The sequence below is a fragment of the Epinephelus moara genome, chromosome 13, assembly GCF_006386435.1.
Source record: "Epinephelus moara isolate mb chromosome 13, YSFRI_EMoa_1.0, whole genome shotgun sequence".
NCBI classification, from domain to species: Eukaryota; Metazoa; Chordata; class Actinopteri; order Perciformes; family Serranidae; genus Epinephelus; species Epinephelus moara.
The window spans coordinates 22,070,374-22,082,997 of NC_065518.1; the positions used below are offsets into that span (position 1 = coordinate 22,070,374).

The following is a 12,624-nucleotide window of genomic DNA, read 5'->3' on the forward strand; positions in this document are numbered from 1 at the left end:
ACAACAGCTGTCCTTGTTGAGAGCTCAAATTATCCTCATGTTTCTTCTCCTGTTTGTGCTTTGAAGATTATTATATAATACACACACTCTTTTTGATTTCCCTGTGTAATGGCCTCAACAACAAACCCCCAATTTTGTCTTCTTTTTCTAAAGCAGAAGTGGAGGTTTGGTGTTAAGATGTTGAAAATTACCCCTCTCATTTCCGACAGTAATGATGGCACTCCGCCACTGACAGTTGTGAAGCGGCTGTTACAAACCTTTTGAGTTATTGTTACTTCTTGATTCAAATTTCAGAATCAAACTAGTCCAGACCTTTATAGCAGGGTTCCCAAAGAGGGGCATTGAATTAATTAACTAAGGTATTAATTTAACTTTTAATTATTGTAATATTGGTCTTAAATTTCACTCCAGGTAGCATTAAAAGAAGTCTTAAGAATTCTTAAATCTATGTTGTTGTAGGGACCCTGTATATGGCTATATATTAAAAACTCAGGCAAAGGACCATCATTTTAATTATGGAACAGCATATTACATGTACATGATAATACTACTGTTGTTATAACGGATTGTTTTACTCAGTAAGAATGGTCATCTCACTGTTTTTAAGGAGAAATGGGTTTACTGAGGTATTAGACTCCTGAAAATGAGTGATATATCTCAATTATAATAGATATATGGATACGAATAATCTTAATTTATTGGATTAGATTAAATCCTATTCCTTGGTCTATTTTATATTAATAACTATTATTACAGTAAAGGATTAACCATGTGTTGAATGTTTTATAGACAAGTCATTAGCATCTCATTGAGTACAACGTGAAGTAAACGTGGGCTGCAGTGTGCCAGTTCGGCCAGCAGAGGGCGTGTTTTCCCGGTCTCCTCTGTGAACCGGAATCATATGTTTTCACCTTGGGTGCATATCGCTGTGGAGAGGCACACGCTTTATTTTAATAAGAAATTTGACATTCAAATGAAAGATAAATGTCACTGTAGCACCGCAGCGAGCCGGACTGTCCGTCAAACAGAGAGCAAACATGAAACAAGACGTGAGGATACTCTTGCTGGGGGAGCGTAAGTCATTCGCACTGACAGCTGACCACAAGCTAAAAGGCTAGCAAACATTAGCTGTTGGAGCTACACGAAGATGTAGCTGAGTTTACCTCGGTCACTCCTGGTGGTATGGTGGCGATAACTGTCTTAAAAAAGGGAATTTATGTCTGCGCTAATTGTGTCATTTCAGTTAAAATTATATGTTCTTTATGAATTGGCTGCTTTCCAAATGTTAATTTCCGCTAACCGTTATGCTAACTTAGCCCAGAGTAACTTTTAAGTTGGGAACGGTTAGCTAACTTGTAGTTAACGCTAACTTGGCTGCCATACAAAAGTTAGCAAGCATGTTTTGTTTATTCATCGGCTGAAAGCTAAATATTTATTTATTTCTGACATATAAAAAGTTTTCCGTTATTCAGCTATAGAGCATTGACGTCTTAGCTAGCTAGCTAACTGTTGATCTAACGGTAGCTGCCTTCACGTTATAAACTAATTTAACGCTAACGGTTGAACAGTAAACCTAATAGCGTTAGTTAAAGTTACTTAGTTTACCTAAAATTCTGACTATGCTTTATTGAAAATGACACACAGCACAATATCTTGAGGTTAACGGTTCAGTATGACAGTTTGCAGTTAAATAGTCCGTTTCATGCCACCTAAACAAGCAGCACTTCAATTCCATGTCAGCGCAATTATGTAAATGATAACTCAAAGAGCAACAGTTAGGCCTAGTCAGCTGATTTGCAGGCACATGTACGTTTACAGTAAGTGCTATCACTTCAGCATACAAGTCCAATTATATTATTGAGTCGTTCTCTGTAAGCTCTTCTCATAATGTTGTTTATTAGTTAGTCAAAATTCAAATTGTTCATTCATGTTGTCTCTCCTCCAACAGCCAAGGTGGGGAAGACATCCCTCATCATGTCTTTGGTTGGAGAGGAGTTCCCAGAAGAGGTACATGTCTTAAAGTTACAGCTAATCACCACTGCTGAGATTTTACTTAAACGTCCTTTAAGCTGGGTCAATCTACACACATGAAAGCTGGGGGGATTTGATGTGGCTGACCACCTGCCTCTGTAATGGCCACAGTTCCTGCACTGTTGTTAGTACTCGTTTAACTGGTTCATTTTTGTGCAGGAAAGAAAGCACATTGTTGCTGGGTGCATGGTAATAAGAGCTGCATTTTCCTTTCCATACTTGGCATCATGTACAACTCCTTATATTCCTTTTGGACAAACAACTTTTTACAGGACAAGATCGACAACTATACTACATTACAAAATAATGTTTCTTAGGATAATCAAATGACTCCAATACTAAAGGTTAAATTCAGTGTAGGGTTTAGCCACATATTTGGGCTTTGTTTGACATGATGAAATCAGCCTGCTGTGCTTTGTGCTATGTGGCCAGTATTGTGTTTCTATGTATCCAATCCAATCCACTTTACTTATATAGCACATTTTACAAATCACAGGGATTACCAAAGTGCTGTACAGAACAAAATAAATGCACAAAAATAGCTAAATTGACAATTTGACATGGGATGGAAGTGCATTCCACAATTTAGGTGCTGCAACTGAAAAAGCACGATCACCTCTGGTTTTCAATTGTGTCATAGGGACCTCAAGTTGCAGTTGGTCAGAGGAGCGCAGTGACCTTAGGGGAGTCTTAGCATGAATAATGTCACAGTCACATAATGTATGTTTTAGCATATTTTGGTGTCAGTACACTTGCTGGCAAATGTTAGATTTTCAGTGCACAGTGGTTTGTCTTTTCTGCACATTAGTGCATTTCTACTCAAAATGCCTCGGAGAAATTTTCTGTTCACATACATATGGTATTGTTGATTAATACACTGTCATCTACTCATGATTCATTTTCCTCCTAATAGTGAAAATCGGCTAACATTTCATTTTATGGCTTAACAACGTCCATTATTTAATGCGAAATAGTATGTGTGCTTGTGTTATGGGAGGCTGTAGCCTGAATGTGAATGTGAAGTGATGGTTGACAGTTCATCTGTAATCTTGAATCTCTGACAGGTTCCCCCCAGAGCTGAAGAGATCACCATCCCTGCTGACGTGACTCCAGAGAAGGTGCCCACACACATAGTGGACTACTCAGGTAATGTGACGTGAAGGCTAACACGTAGCACAACCAGTTTGTTGAAGTATGATGGTCTAAATATTATGACTTTGACGTTTGTGTATGTATGTCCTTAACAGAAAAAGAGCAGAGCGATGAAGTCCTTAAAAATGAGATCATCAAGGTAAGTCCATCGTACAGCAGATTGAATTCTGTGGAATCTGTTTCTGGCATAACGTCCCTCATACCTGTTCTTTCTCCAACCCACACAGGCTAATGTGGTGTGTGTAGTGTATGATGTCACCAACGAAGACACGATAGACAAGGTATATGTCTCATTGTCTAATACTATACAAGCAGTCCACATACTGTATATCTCATTTGAATATAGCATTTGAGATAAAAATGACACTTGGGTGTGCCTCTTGTTTTTCCAGATCAAAACTAAATGGATACCTTTAGTTAATGGGGACGCAGAGAAAGGGAACAAGTATGTATCGGTGTTGTTGGTGTTGATGAGTGTGTGTTACCTAGGCAGGCGCTTCTGTGTCCTTGAACTTTTCACTCCTTTGCATGTAATGTTGGCAAACAAGGTGATCTAGGAATTTGATCCTGTTGTATCGTTTGACTAAGTTACCCACAATAAAACCTGAGAGCATCAGCAAAATGCCCAAGATGACAGTAGTGTGAGCGCATGCAGTATTTGAATGTCAGCGGATTTACATTTTATCTTGAATTGAGAGATGACCTATATTCACAAAATAAACCATGATGGTGTTGTACTGAGAGTTCTGTTGTCTCCATATTTATATCAGAGTTCCCATCATCCTAGTGGGAAACAAGTCTGACCTGCGCTGTGGGAGCTCAATGGAAACCATTCTTCCCATCATGAACCAGTTCTCTGAGATTGAGACGTGTGTTGAGGTGAGGCTGAACATTCCTACGGACGTACCCAGTCTCCTTATCACTACAGTCTGTACACACCTGCAAACCTCAGCATTGAGATACACACACACACGGTTGCTGGGTTTCACACAAATGTTTACACAAGCACACTTTATCTGGATTTCAGATAGCTGCATAATTGTAATCTGAAATATTCTTTTTTCTATATGTCTCTTTCAAGTGTTCTGCAAAGAACTTGAAAAACATTTCAGAGCTGTTCTACTATGCACAGAAGGCAGTTCTTCACCCCACTGCCCCTCTTTATGACCCTGAGGACAAACAGGTCAGCCATTTTTGGAAATGTGATGCCAACTGTGGAGTCAGCATGTCTCTCTCTCTCTCTCCCAGTTCACTTTTTTTAAATATGTGCATGCAAATGATTTGTTGACTAATGATACGCTTTTTGTCCTCCAATATTTTCCCCCAGCTGAAACCACTGTGTGTCAGAGCCCTTAGCAGAATATTCTACATTTCCGACCAGGACAATGACCGTATCCTCAGCGACGCTGAACTCAACTGCTTTCAGGTGCCAGTTAAAATCACTTAACATTATGTCCTCTCATGAAGCAAAGCTCTTTGTTTTGCTCAAAATCCATTTATCTTTATGTGCAGAAATCTTGTTTTGGGAATCCTCTGGCACCTCAAGCCTTAGACGATGTGAAGACAGTAGTTTGGAAGAACACCAGCGATGGGGTGCAAGACAACGGCCTGACCCTAAATGGTAAAAAACAGTCATGAATGAGAACATGCAACTTTAAACAGTGTTGCTGCGAGGCCACACTCAGCTAATGGCCACGTATTGTGTCTCCTCCTTTCAGGTTTCTTGTTCCTTAATACATTATTTATCCAGAGGGGCCGACATGAAACCACGTGGACTATCCTCAGGAAGTTCGGCTATGACGACAACCTTGAGCTGACTGATGATTACCTTTATCCTGAGTATGTATAGTGACATTATTGGATTGTATCTGTTAACTTAGATGCTGATAACTATAGTACAACAACAGGTTATATTGCAATAGTGTTGAAAAGTAAAGATGCTTTTCCCTGTATTCCACAAAGTCATCTATCTCAGACTTTCTGTATTCCTCTTGTGTGTCCATTTGGCTTTGTTATGTTTGTACACACAACTCAGGAATGCCCAGGTGTCTAACCAAGGGCCCTTTCACATTTGTCTCAATTGGTCTGGACTTTCTGACCTTTCAGTTTGAGCTGAAAGAAATTTACGGCTGTGAAACCTCCCACAGACCACAGTCCAGACCAAACAGCTGAATCTTGGTTCAAATTGAACCATTGGTCTGGTTTGTTTCTAGCCTAGAAACATTTTTTGGACGGTTTGGACATTCAGGTGTGAGAAGACCCTAATTGTTGTTTTTCTGTTGCCAGACTACGAGTTCCCATCGGCTGCACCACAGAGCTCAATCATGTAGGTCACCAGTTCCTCCAGCGGCTGTTCGACAAGTACGATGAAGTGAGTAGCAATTCACGCTGCAATTGAAATGATGATTATGTATCAAATATATTAAGGCAAAGTATTTTTCAGTTGCTGTAAACATACAGCTGTAGCTCTTAGTTTTCTACATTGCATATTTATGAGCGTGTGCTCACACAGCGCTCAGGTGAGATCAACACTTTATCAAAAGGTAGCCAGACCATAAACAGCAGGCATCCAAGAGACACAGCACTGAAAAAATGCAAATATAGTGAGGTGAAACACCAAACGAGAGTGAATCTGGGGTTGGCTTTTACTTTCACTTTTGCTGGCAAGCTTGTTTACAAATGGTAACCGACAATCCTGCATTGTATACCTTTAAATAGTGGAGGGTTTCCTTGTTTTGAGTGAGTGACATGTTTTCCCTGTTAGGACAAAGACTCTGCCCTGTCGCCGGCAGAGCTTAGAAACCTGTTCTGCGTGTGTCCTTACATGCCGTGGGGTGCAGAGGTCTACATGACTGTCCCAACTACAGATGAGGGCTACATCTCTAACAAAGGCTACCTTTGTCAGTGGACGTAAGTATCTCACCTGATTAATGATTTTACATGACTGCATGCACTGGGTTTACACTTTTGTGCACGTACACGCAATTAATGCTCTCCAGAGTTCACATGTATGTTAATCCCTTTACACGCAGGCTTTCTGCATACTTTGACATCCACCGTTGCCTGGAGCACCTAGGATACCTAGGCTATCCTATCCTCACTGAACAGGACTCACAGACTGCCGCAATCACAGGTGTGTGTTGGTGTGTGTCGTTGTGGGATTGACTCTGTTAGTTGTAGGCAATCCCTAAAAAGACTGAGACCACGTCTGCATGGAACACGGGGGTCGTGGTACATCCTCTTTGAAAACTTAAATCCCATTCTCGTAGTAAGCACTGTTCTGTGGGAGGATTACTTGTCTTAATCCTGTCCACTGTCACCTCATAGATTCACACACTTGTACATTTGTCCTTGAGATGTGAAAGAATAGATCAGTTTGAACTGGGAGTTGCATGTATGCACACATTTATGCATGAATGGTTTGTAATGTAGTGCGCTCTCCACACTAGTGTTGTGACGACTCTGGAATTTCTAACTTCAAAACAATTTGATCTGATGAAGAGCATGAAGCTTGAAAAGTCACCATGGTGGTAATTTAATTTCAGTTTATGGGAACACAGTGAAGTGTGCAGACTCAGTCTTTTTGTCTCTTGTCCAGCACCTACTTTTTTATCATCTGGATGTGTTTGCTATATAACTTTGTATAACTTTGATCCAGTGCCTTGAAAAATATCAATATTCGATACAATTTTTTAGTCCAAGGGAGCTAAATTGACATTGAAGGCATAAAAATAGAAAGATAAGTGTATCAAGGCTATAACATGACAACGCCAACGTTTATTTTCTTGATTAAGTAGCAGAGAATAGCAGTGTGACTGTAGTAAACATTAACCACAATTAAAACTCTTTTACATTTAAAAGCCTGGGAGATTGTTACTCATTCAAAAGGCAATAAAGTGCAAGTAGAAGACAAAAACGTGCTCCAAAAGCCTGCATGCAACCAGAGGGAATGATGCGAATGATGAAGAGACAGCACTGTGAGGTAGTGAGATGAGGCGGAGCTATGGAGGCACTGCAGCAGTGTGTGTGATAAGTAGCTGCTGGAGAAAAGAGAGCAAGAAAGCGCAGCTGATAATGAAGTATCAATACTACGGAAAATGAGTAAGGAAACCATGTCAGATATATAGAATCACTATGTCTTGATAAATCCATGTTTTTCAACCCTGCTTCACACATAGATTTTGTTCTTTTGTTCCTTGTGAGCATGAACTAAAAGAATAATGGTTACTGTCTCTGTGCTGACATACTGTGTCTGAATTAGTGGCAGTCTACGGCTGGTTTGTTAGGTAAGCTTGGACAAGATAGGAAAGTGACGTAATGCGTCTCACTGCTGCTAATCACACACATTCTGTCTCCGTCTCAGAGGTGAGCACCTTAAGGTGACCCTGCTGTAGATGTCAAAGAGGTCAGAAAGACACCAAGATTAACACAGATCTTTTAACAAGGGGAGGGGTTGTAGCATGTTCTTCGTGAATGTGCTTTATGGTGCTGAATTACCGTAACCTTTTATTAAGTGGTATTGATGTCGGTTGTTATTGTACATTTATTTTTAGCCACAGTAGCAGGATTGCTCTAATAAAAGCAACGTCGATTGGTTGCTCTAATGGCCTGTCAGTTGGGTTATTAAATACGCTGCTCCTGAGTGAAACATCTCAACAACTGTTGGATGGATTGCCACAGCATTTGTTAGACGTTCTTTACCTCTAGAGGACCAACCGTAAAACTTTTTTCATCCAGTGCCACAACAGCTGGGGTTGACAAAGTACAGTTTAGACTGATGAATAGTTGAGTCAAGTCTGACAGTGTAGAGTGGTGACAGATAAGCTGAGTCTCAGATATCCTAAAATGGTTACTGTAGAGGCAATAAACCATCTTGATTTTACTTTCCTGTGGCACTACTCTCCGGCTAAATTAAACAGTTTTCATCGCATTAGGTATTGGGATCAAAGAATTTGTTACTCCTTTTTGTCAAATTTTCACTTGTTCCATTTTCTTGTAAGATACATGTCTTGTGACTATTAGTCTTGTTTCCTCTGGATTTAAATCCACGATGATGTGTTTCCTAACACAGACTGGATTAACATACCCTGCACTTACACAGCTGTAATGCGCACCTGCAGTATAATTTAAACCTAGTTGTTATGCCTTGTTGAAGTCCCCAGAACTGCCACCAGAGGTCACTTTATATAACTTTGAAGTCAATCAATGCAGACTAATTTAACCTTAGTGTGAAATAAATGCAATGCAGTTAAGAGGCCTTCATGTAAAATCTCTTTATTGCTGTAATATATTTTAAACCCAGAGATTGTAGTTATCTTACAAACTAAATTGACTTAAGAGAAGAGGGAAATCACTTTTTTTTTTACAACCTGGGTCTTATTTACACGTTATTTTCTGCCATCTCCATCATTTTAACAACACAAGCAACTACAGATCCTCTAGGATGAACAGATTAGCACAAGTGATGTTTTCTGTGGACTGGACTGTAGCCTCTATGCCCTGTATGTTGGCCAAAACAAACCAAACAGTGATCAAACAGGAGAGGACAGACTCATTTGTTGCAGTGTAGAGGAACTGAAACATAAGCTTGTTTGGCAGGTTGATCTCTCAGCTGGTGCAGGAATTACATCCTCTGCTCTGCTGACGTTAGCCTCCCACCTCAAGGCTATTAATGATATTGCATGAAAATAAAAAGCTCACAAGTTATGTTTATATGTGCAGTAACACAGGAGAAAGAGGTGGACCTGGAAAAACGCCAGACACAGCGGTCAGTGTTTCTCTGCAAAGTGATTGGACCTCGGGGGACGGGCAAGACAGCCTTTCTCCAGGCCTTTGTGGGCCGCAACGTTGTGGTATGGCACTGTCTGCTAGTCTGGAGTGAAGAATATTCAAATAAACTTATCCTAGTCTGCTTCATCCACATAGATATTGCTAAGTAGTGACTGTTAAACTATTGTCTTCTACAGAAAAAGGGAAATTCCAACAGTGCCTTCTCCCCCTATGCCATAAACACTGTCCAAGTGAGCAACCAGGAGAAGTACCTTATCGTAAGTGGCTCCCATCCTGATCTTAATGCTGACCGCTAACCTCTGACCCTGACTGAAGCCTGAGCACCACTCTCTTCTCCTCTCCGTGCAGCTCAATGAGGTGGATGTGGAAGTGGAGTTCCTGAAGGCATCAGACGCTTCCTGCGATGTTGCTTGTCTCATGTATGACGCCAGTGACCCTCATTCCTTCGACTATTGTGCCAGTATATACAAGGTCAGTGACGGCAAACGTTACAGGAGCATTAATAGATTCATTTATTCTCATTTTGGATTTGTGCCATTCAGAGATCATGCTGGTGTTTGTGTGTCGTCAGCCTTGTATGGTGAGAAAGGTATTCTGTTTACATGTGTTTTTAGCAAGAAGGGCTCTAACGTGCAATATACTGAGCACAGCAGTTCGGAATGGGCAGATGAGAGAGACACAGATATGCGTCAAGCTTCACTGTTCGTTTATTGATCTGTTCGAGTGAAGCAACAGTTTGATCTGTAAATATTACCCTGCTGTTATTAAACTGGAAAAAAGCAGGCCACCTCCAGCTCCTGCTTTGATTCAGAATCTCCTGAAAACTAGTAGACACCACTTAACCAAAGATCTTTCCCCTCTGGAAGATACAAAACCTGGATAAAGCCGACAAGTGGTCGAGAGTACTGATAAAGATTAACTTGTGGAAGAGAGACAATGTTGGGGATTTTCAAATGACTTCTACTAAAGATCCTCTGGAATATACAAAGTAATCAGGGTTGTTTTCTCGCCAAATTGTGTAAGAATTAAAAGGGAATTAAACCAGCTCATCCAATATGGAGTATTTAATCAGATTAACGTGTTTACAACTGGAAATTTCATTGTGGCCGACTTGAAAACAAGGTAGACTCTCTTCTGTCTCAGCTAGTTTTCACTCTTTATCCCATTTCTTACTCAGCAACACTACATGGAGAGCAAAATCCCATGTGTGCTGGTTGCCTCCAAGGTGGACCTTCCTGAGGTCAAGCAGTTCCACGGGATGACTCCAGCAGAGTTCTGTTACAAACACCAACTGCCTCCGCCGCTGCCCTTCTCCAGCGTGTCCCTCGATTCCACCAGCAAGACCATCTACTCGAGGCTCGCCTGGGCAGCAGTATACCCGTACGTTTAAGTTCAGCAAAGTTATGCTCTTAAGTAAAATTAGACGATGTGAAAACCTGGAAAATATAAAGATCAGTAAGAGGAGAATATTGTTTAACATGCTGTGTGATTACTGACCCTTAATGATTTTTTTCCTCCAACCTGCAGACACCTGAATGGTTCAGACATGAGCAACACATCGTTCTGGCTGAGAGTGGCGTTGGGCTCGGCCGTGGTCGCAGTTCTGGGCTTTGCCATCTACAGAGCCGTCGCCAGACTGAAATGATCAACAACCATTTTTTTCGTTTTTGTTTTTATTTTATCCTGATGCTCCATTGATCCATCCATCAAGACCAAACCTCAGCGACCAGATTCAGAGCCACCGCATCATTTTACGTTTCACCCCAAAGGCTTCCAGAAAACTCTTCATATCTCTGCCCTTCTTCACTTTGTCCCACCCTCTGAGTCAGTTGATCGCAGCGGCCCAAAAGCAAGTGATCATACTTTTCCCCACGCTGTTGTGCCCAGCTTTTTCTGCCTTACATTGTCCAGCCAGGTTAAGCAGGAGTTAGCCTGTCAGCGCTCGGTGCATTGATACACGAAGAACTGTTCACATCCAAACAGGTGCTTTATCAAAGGGGAGGAAATGATGCGTCAAATCTATTGCTTTCCCCTAAATGATCTGTGAAGTGTTAATGGTGAGAAGGGAGCGTTTTTATATACAGCATATTCAGTGTTTCCTAAGCATAATGTAGAAAAATGCCAAATTGACTAGACTGAAGAACCAAAGGGCAGCACGTGGAGCATTAGCTGCCACTGAATCTTTTGCTGGAACTCCCCAATGAACTACGCTCTGTCTTCTGACCATGCCACCACAGATACTCAATGTTCATATCTGATTTGCCAAATAAGTCCAGCAGCAACGAGTAGTCATAGCATGTTATCTGCCCCTCAGGCATATTATCTTGCCTGAGAATGAATTATTTTAATGTTTTTAGCAGTGAGGTCTCTGCTGACACTGATCTGCTGTGGCAGGGAGGGGTGTGCATGAAGAAAAACGATGGATTGTTTATGCATCTGCAGTAAGTCAGAAAATATTTTCTCCCATAGAAGGAGACGAGCCTTGAGAATGACAAAATGTTAAAAGAACAATCGGGTCAAATTAATCTCTGCTCACAATCAGCTTCCTTCTGTTCACACTGAAATGAGATTCATTGATTTTTGATTGAGACTGCAATAGGTCTGTGATTCTATTTAGATACACCTGACACTGTGCGTACACTTTGACCTTCTTACATAATCCGCCATTGAATTGTTTCCCCAACATGAGTCAGTCATGTTATGTATGTTTTGTTGCTTGATTTAGCTCGGGACCTGCTGTTTCTGCAGAATACACTTCTGTGACTTTTAAAAGATGGCTGTTTTTCTTACTGAAATTGAACTGATTTAGATGCTTAATAAAAGACCAGACTAGACTGGGTGGGGACATTTTGCCCGAGACTTTATGGACGTTGGGATTGAAAATGAATGATGTGCTTTATTTTAATATGTTTGACAGTTGGTGCCCCTCATATTCACCTTCTTGATTTGTAGTATCTTCTTATGGCTGATTGATTTAAATTATGCATTTTGAATTATGTTTAGTTTTTATTTTCAGCATTAATACACAAATATCAGACTTAAGACACCTGACACACTTTTTAATCTTTGTGACACTTTGAGTGTGTGTGACACATTGCTCTTTAAAAGTGTTGCTGTATTATAGGAGTATCATTCATGTTCCAGGCACCATATCATCTTAATCACACATTGGTTGCTAATAGTAATGGATTTTAAGGGTGCTGTTCTGCTGTTCATGTTTGGTAACTCTGTTAAAGCAACACCAATTACTACCCTTTTCCACATAGCATGTCAAAATACAGGAACAGCATGCCTTTGCGAGTGTGGACACTCTGCTCTGATCATTCAGCCTGAAGCTGTTTCACAAGGTTGGTTTGATGATCTTACACCTGTCTTTAAAGATGATAATGAGTAAGACAGTACAGAGGGTAATCTGTGTGTGCAATCTTGACTTTCATCAGTTTGACTCCAGTCTGTCTGCTCGCGGCGTCCCACAGTCCCAACTGCAGCGAAGAGGAGTCGCCTGTTCTTGCGAGACACCACAAGATGGCAGTGTTGCACGTCAGGTGAGAGAGTAGTGAGCGCTGGGTGTGCCTTCAAAGCCACCTCCTCGCTGCTCTGCACCCACTCAGGAAGGAGGATGTCGGGATTTTGAGTGTAGTCTCGTGCTGG

General features: G+C 41.0%; 2 protein-coding genes across 3 annotated transcripts in view; both read left to right on the top strand.

The window, feature by feature from the left end:
• Positions 1 to 886: 886 nt before the first annotated feature.
• Positions 887 to 11,812, top strand: rhot2 (ras homolog family member T2). Its single transcript, XM_050060364.1, has 19 exons — positions 887 to 1,074; positions 1,949 to 2,007; positions 3,096 to 3,177; positions 3,279 to 3,322; positions 3,411 to 3,464; positions 3,576 to 3,628; positions 3,954 to 4,062; positions 4,265 to 4,366; positions 4,511 to 4,609; positions 4,696 to 4,804; positions 4,902 to 5,022; positions 5,470 to 5,554; positions 5,948 to 6,093; positions 6,216 to 6,316; positions 8,905 to 9,035; positions 9,150 to 9,230; positions 9,322 to 9,444; positions 10,151 to 10,353; positions 10,501 to 11,812. Exons 1-19 carry the CDS (start codon positions 1,038 to 1,040, stop codon positions 10,616 to 10,618), a joined length of 1,857 nt encoding a protein of 618 aa, XP_049916321.1. The 5' UTR covers positions 887 to 1,037; the 3' UTR covers positions 10,619 to 11,812.
• Positions 11,813 to 12,094: 282 nt separating this feature from the next.
• rhbdl1 (rhomboid, veinlet-like 1 (Drosophila)) overlaps positions 12,095 to 12,624 on the top strand; it is a 66,353-nt gene continuing 65,823 nt past the window's right edge. Inside the window, exons 1-2 of one of the 2 annotated variants that reach the window (XM_050060370.1) lie at positions 12,294 to 12,320; positions 12,414 to 12,518. Coding sequence is in view for 1 of the 2 variants with exons in the window: in XM_050060366.1 (XP_049916323.1) it covers positions 12,330 to 12,518 (189 nt within the window). In the remaining variant the exon portion in view is untranslated. Of the gene's footprint in view, positions 12,519 to 12,624 lie in introns of both variants that reach the window. The other variant, XM_050060366.1, reaches the window with a different exon arrangement.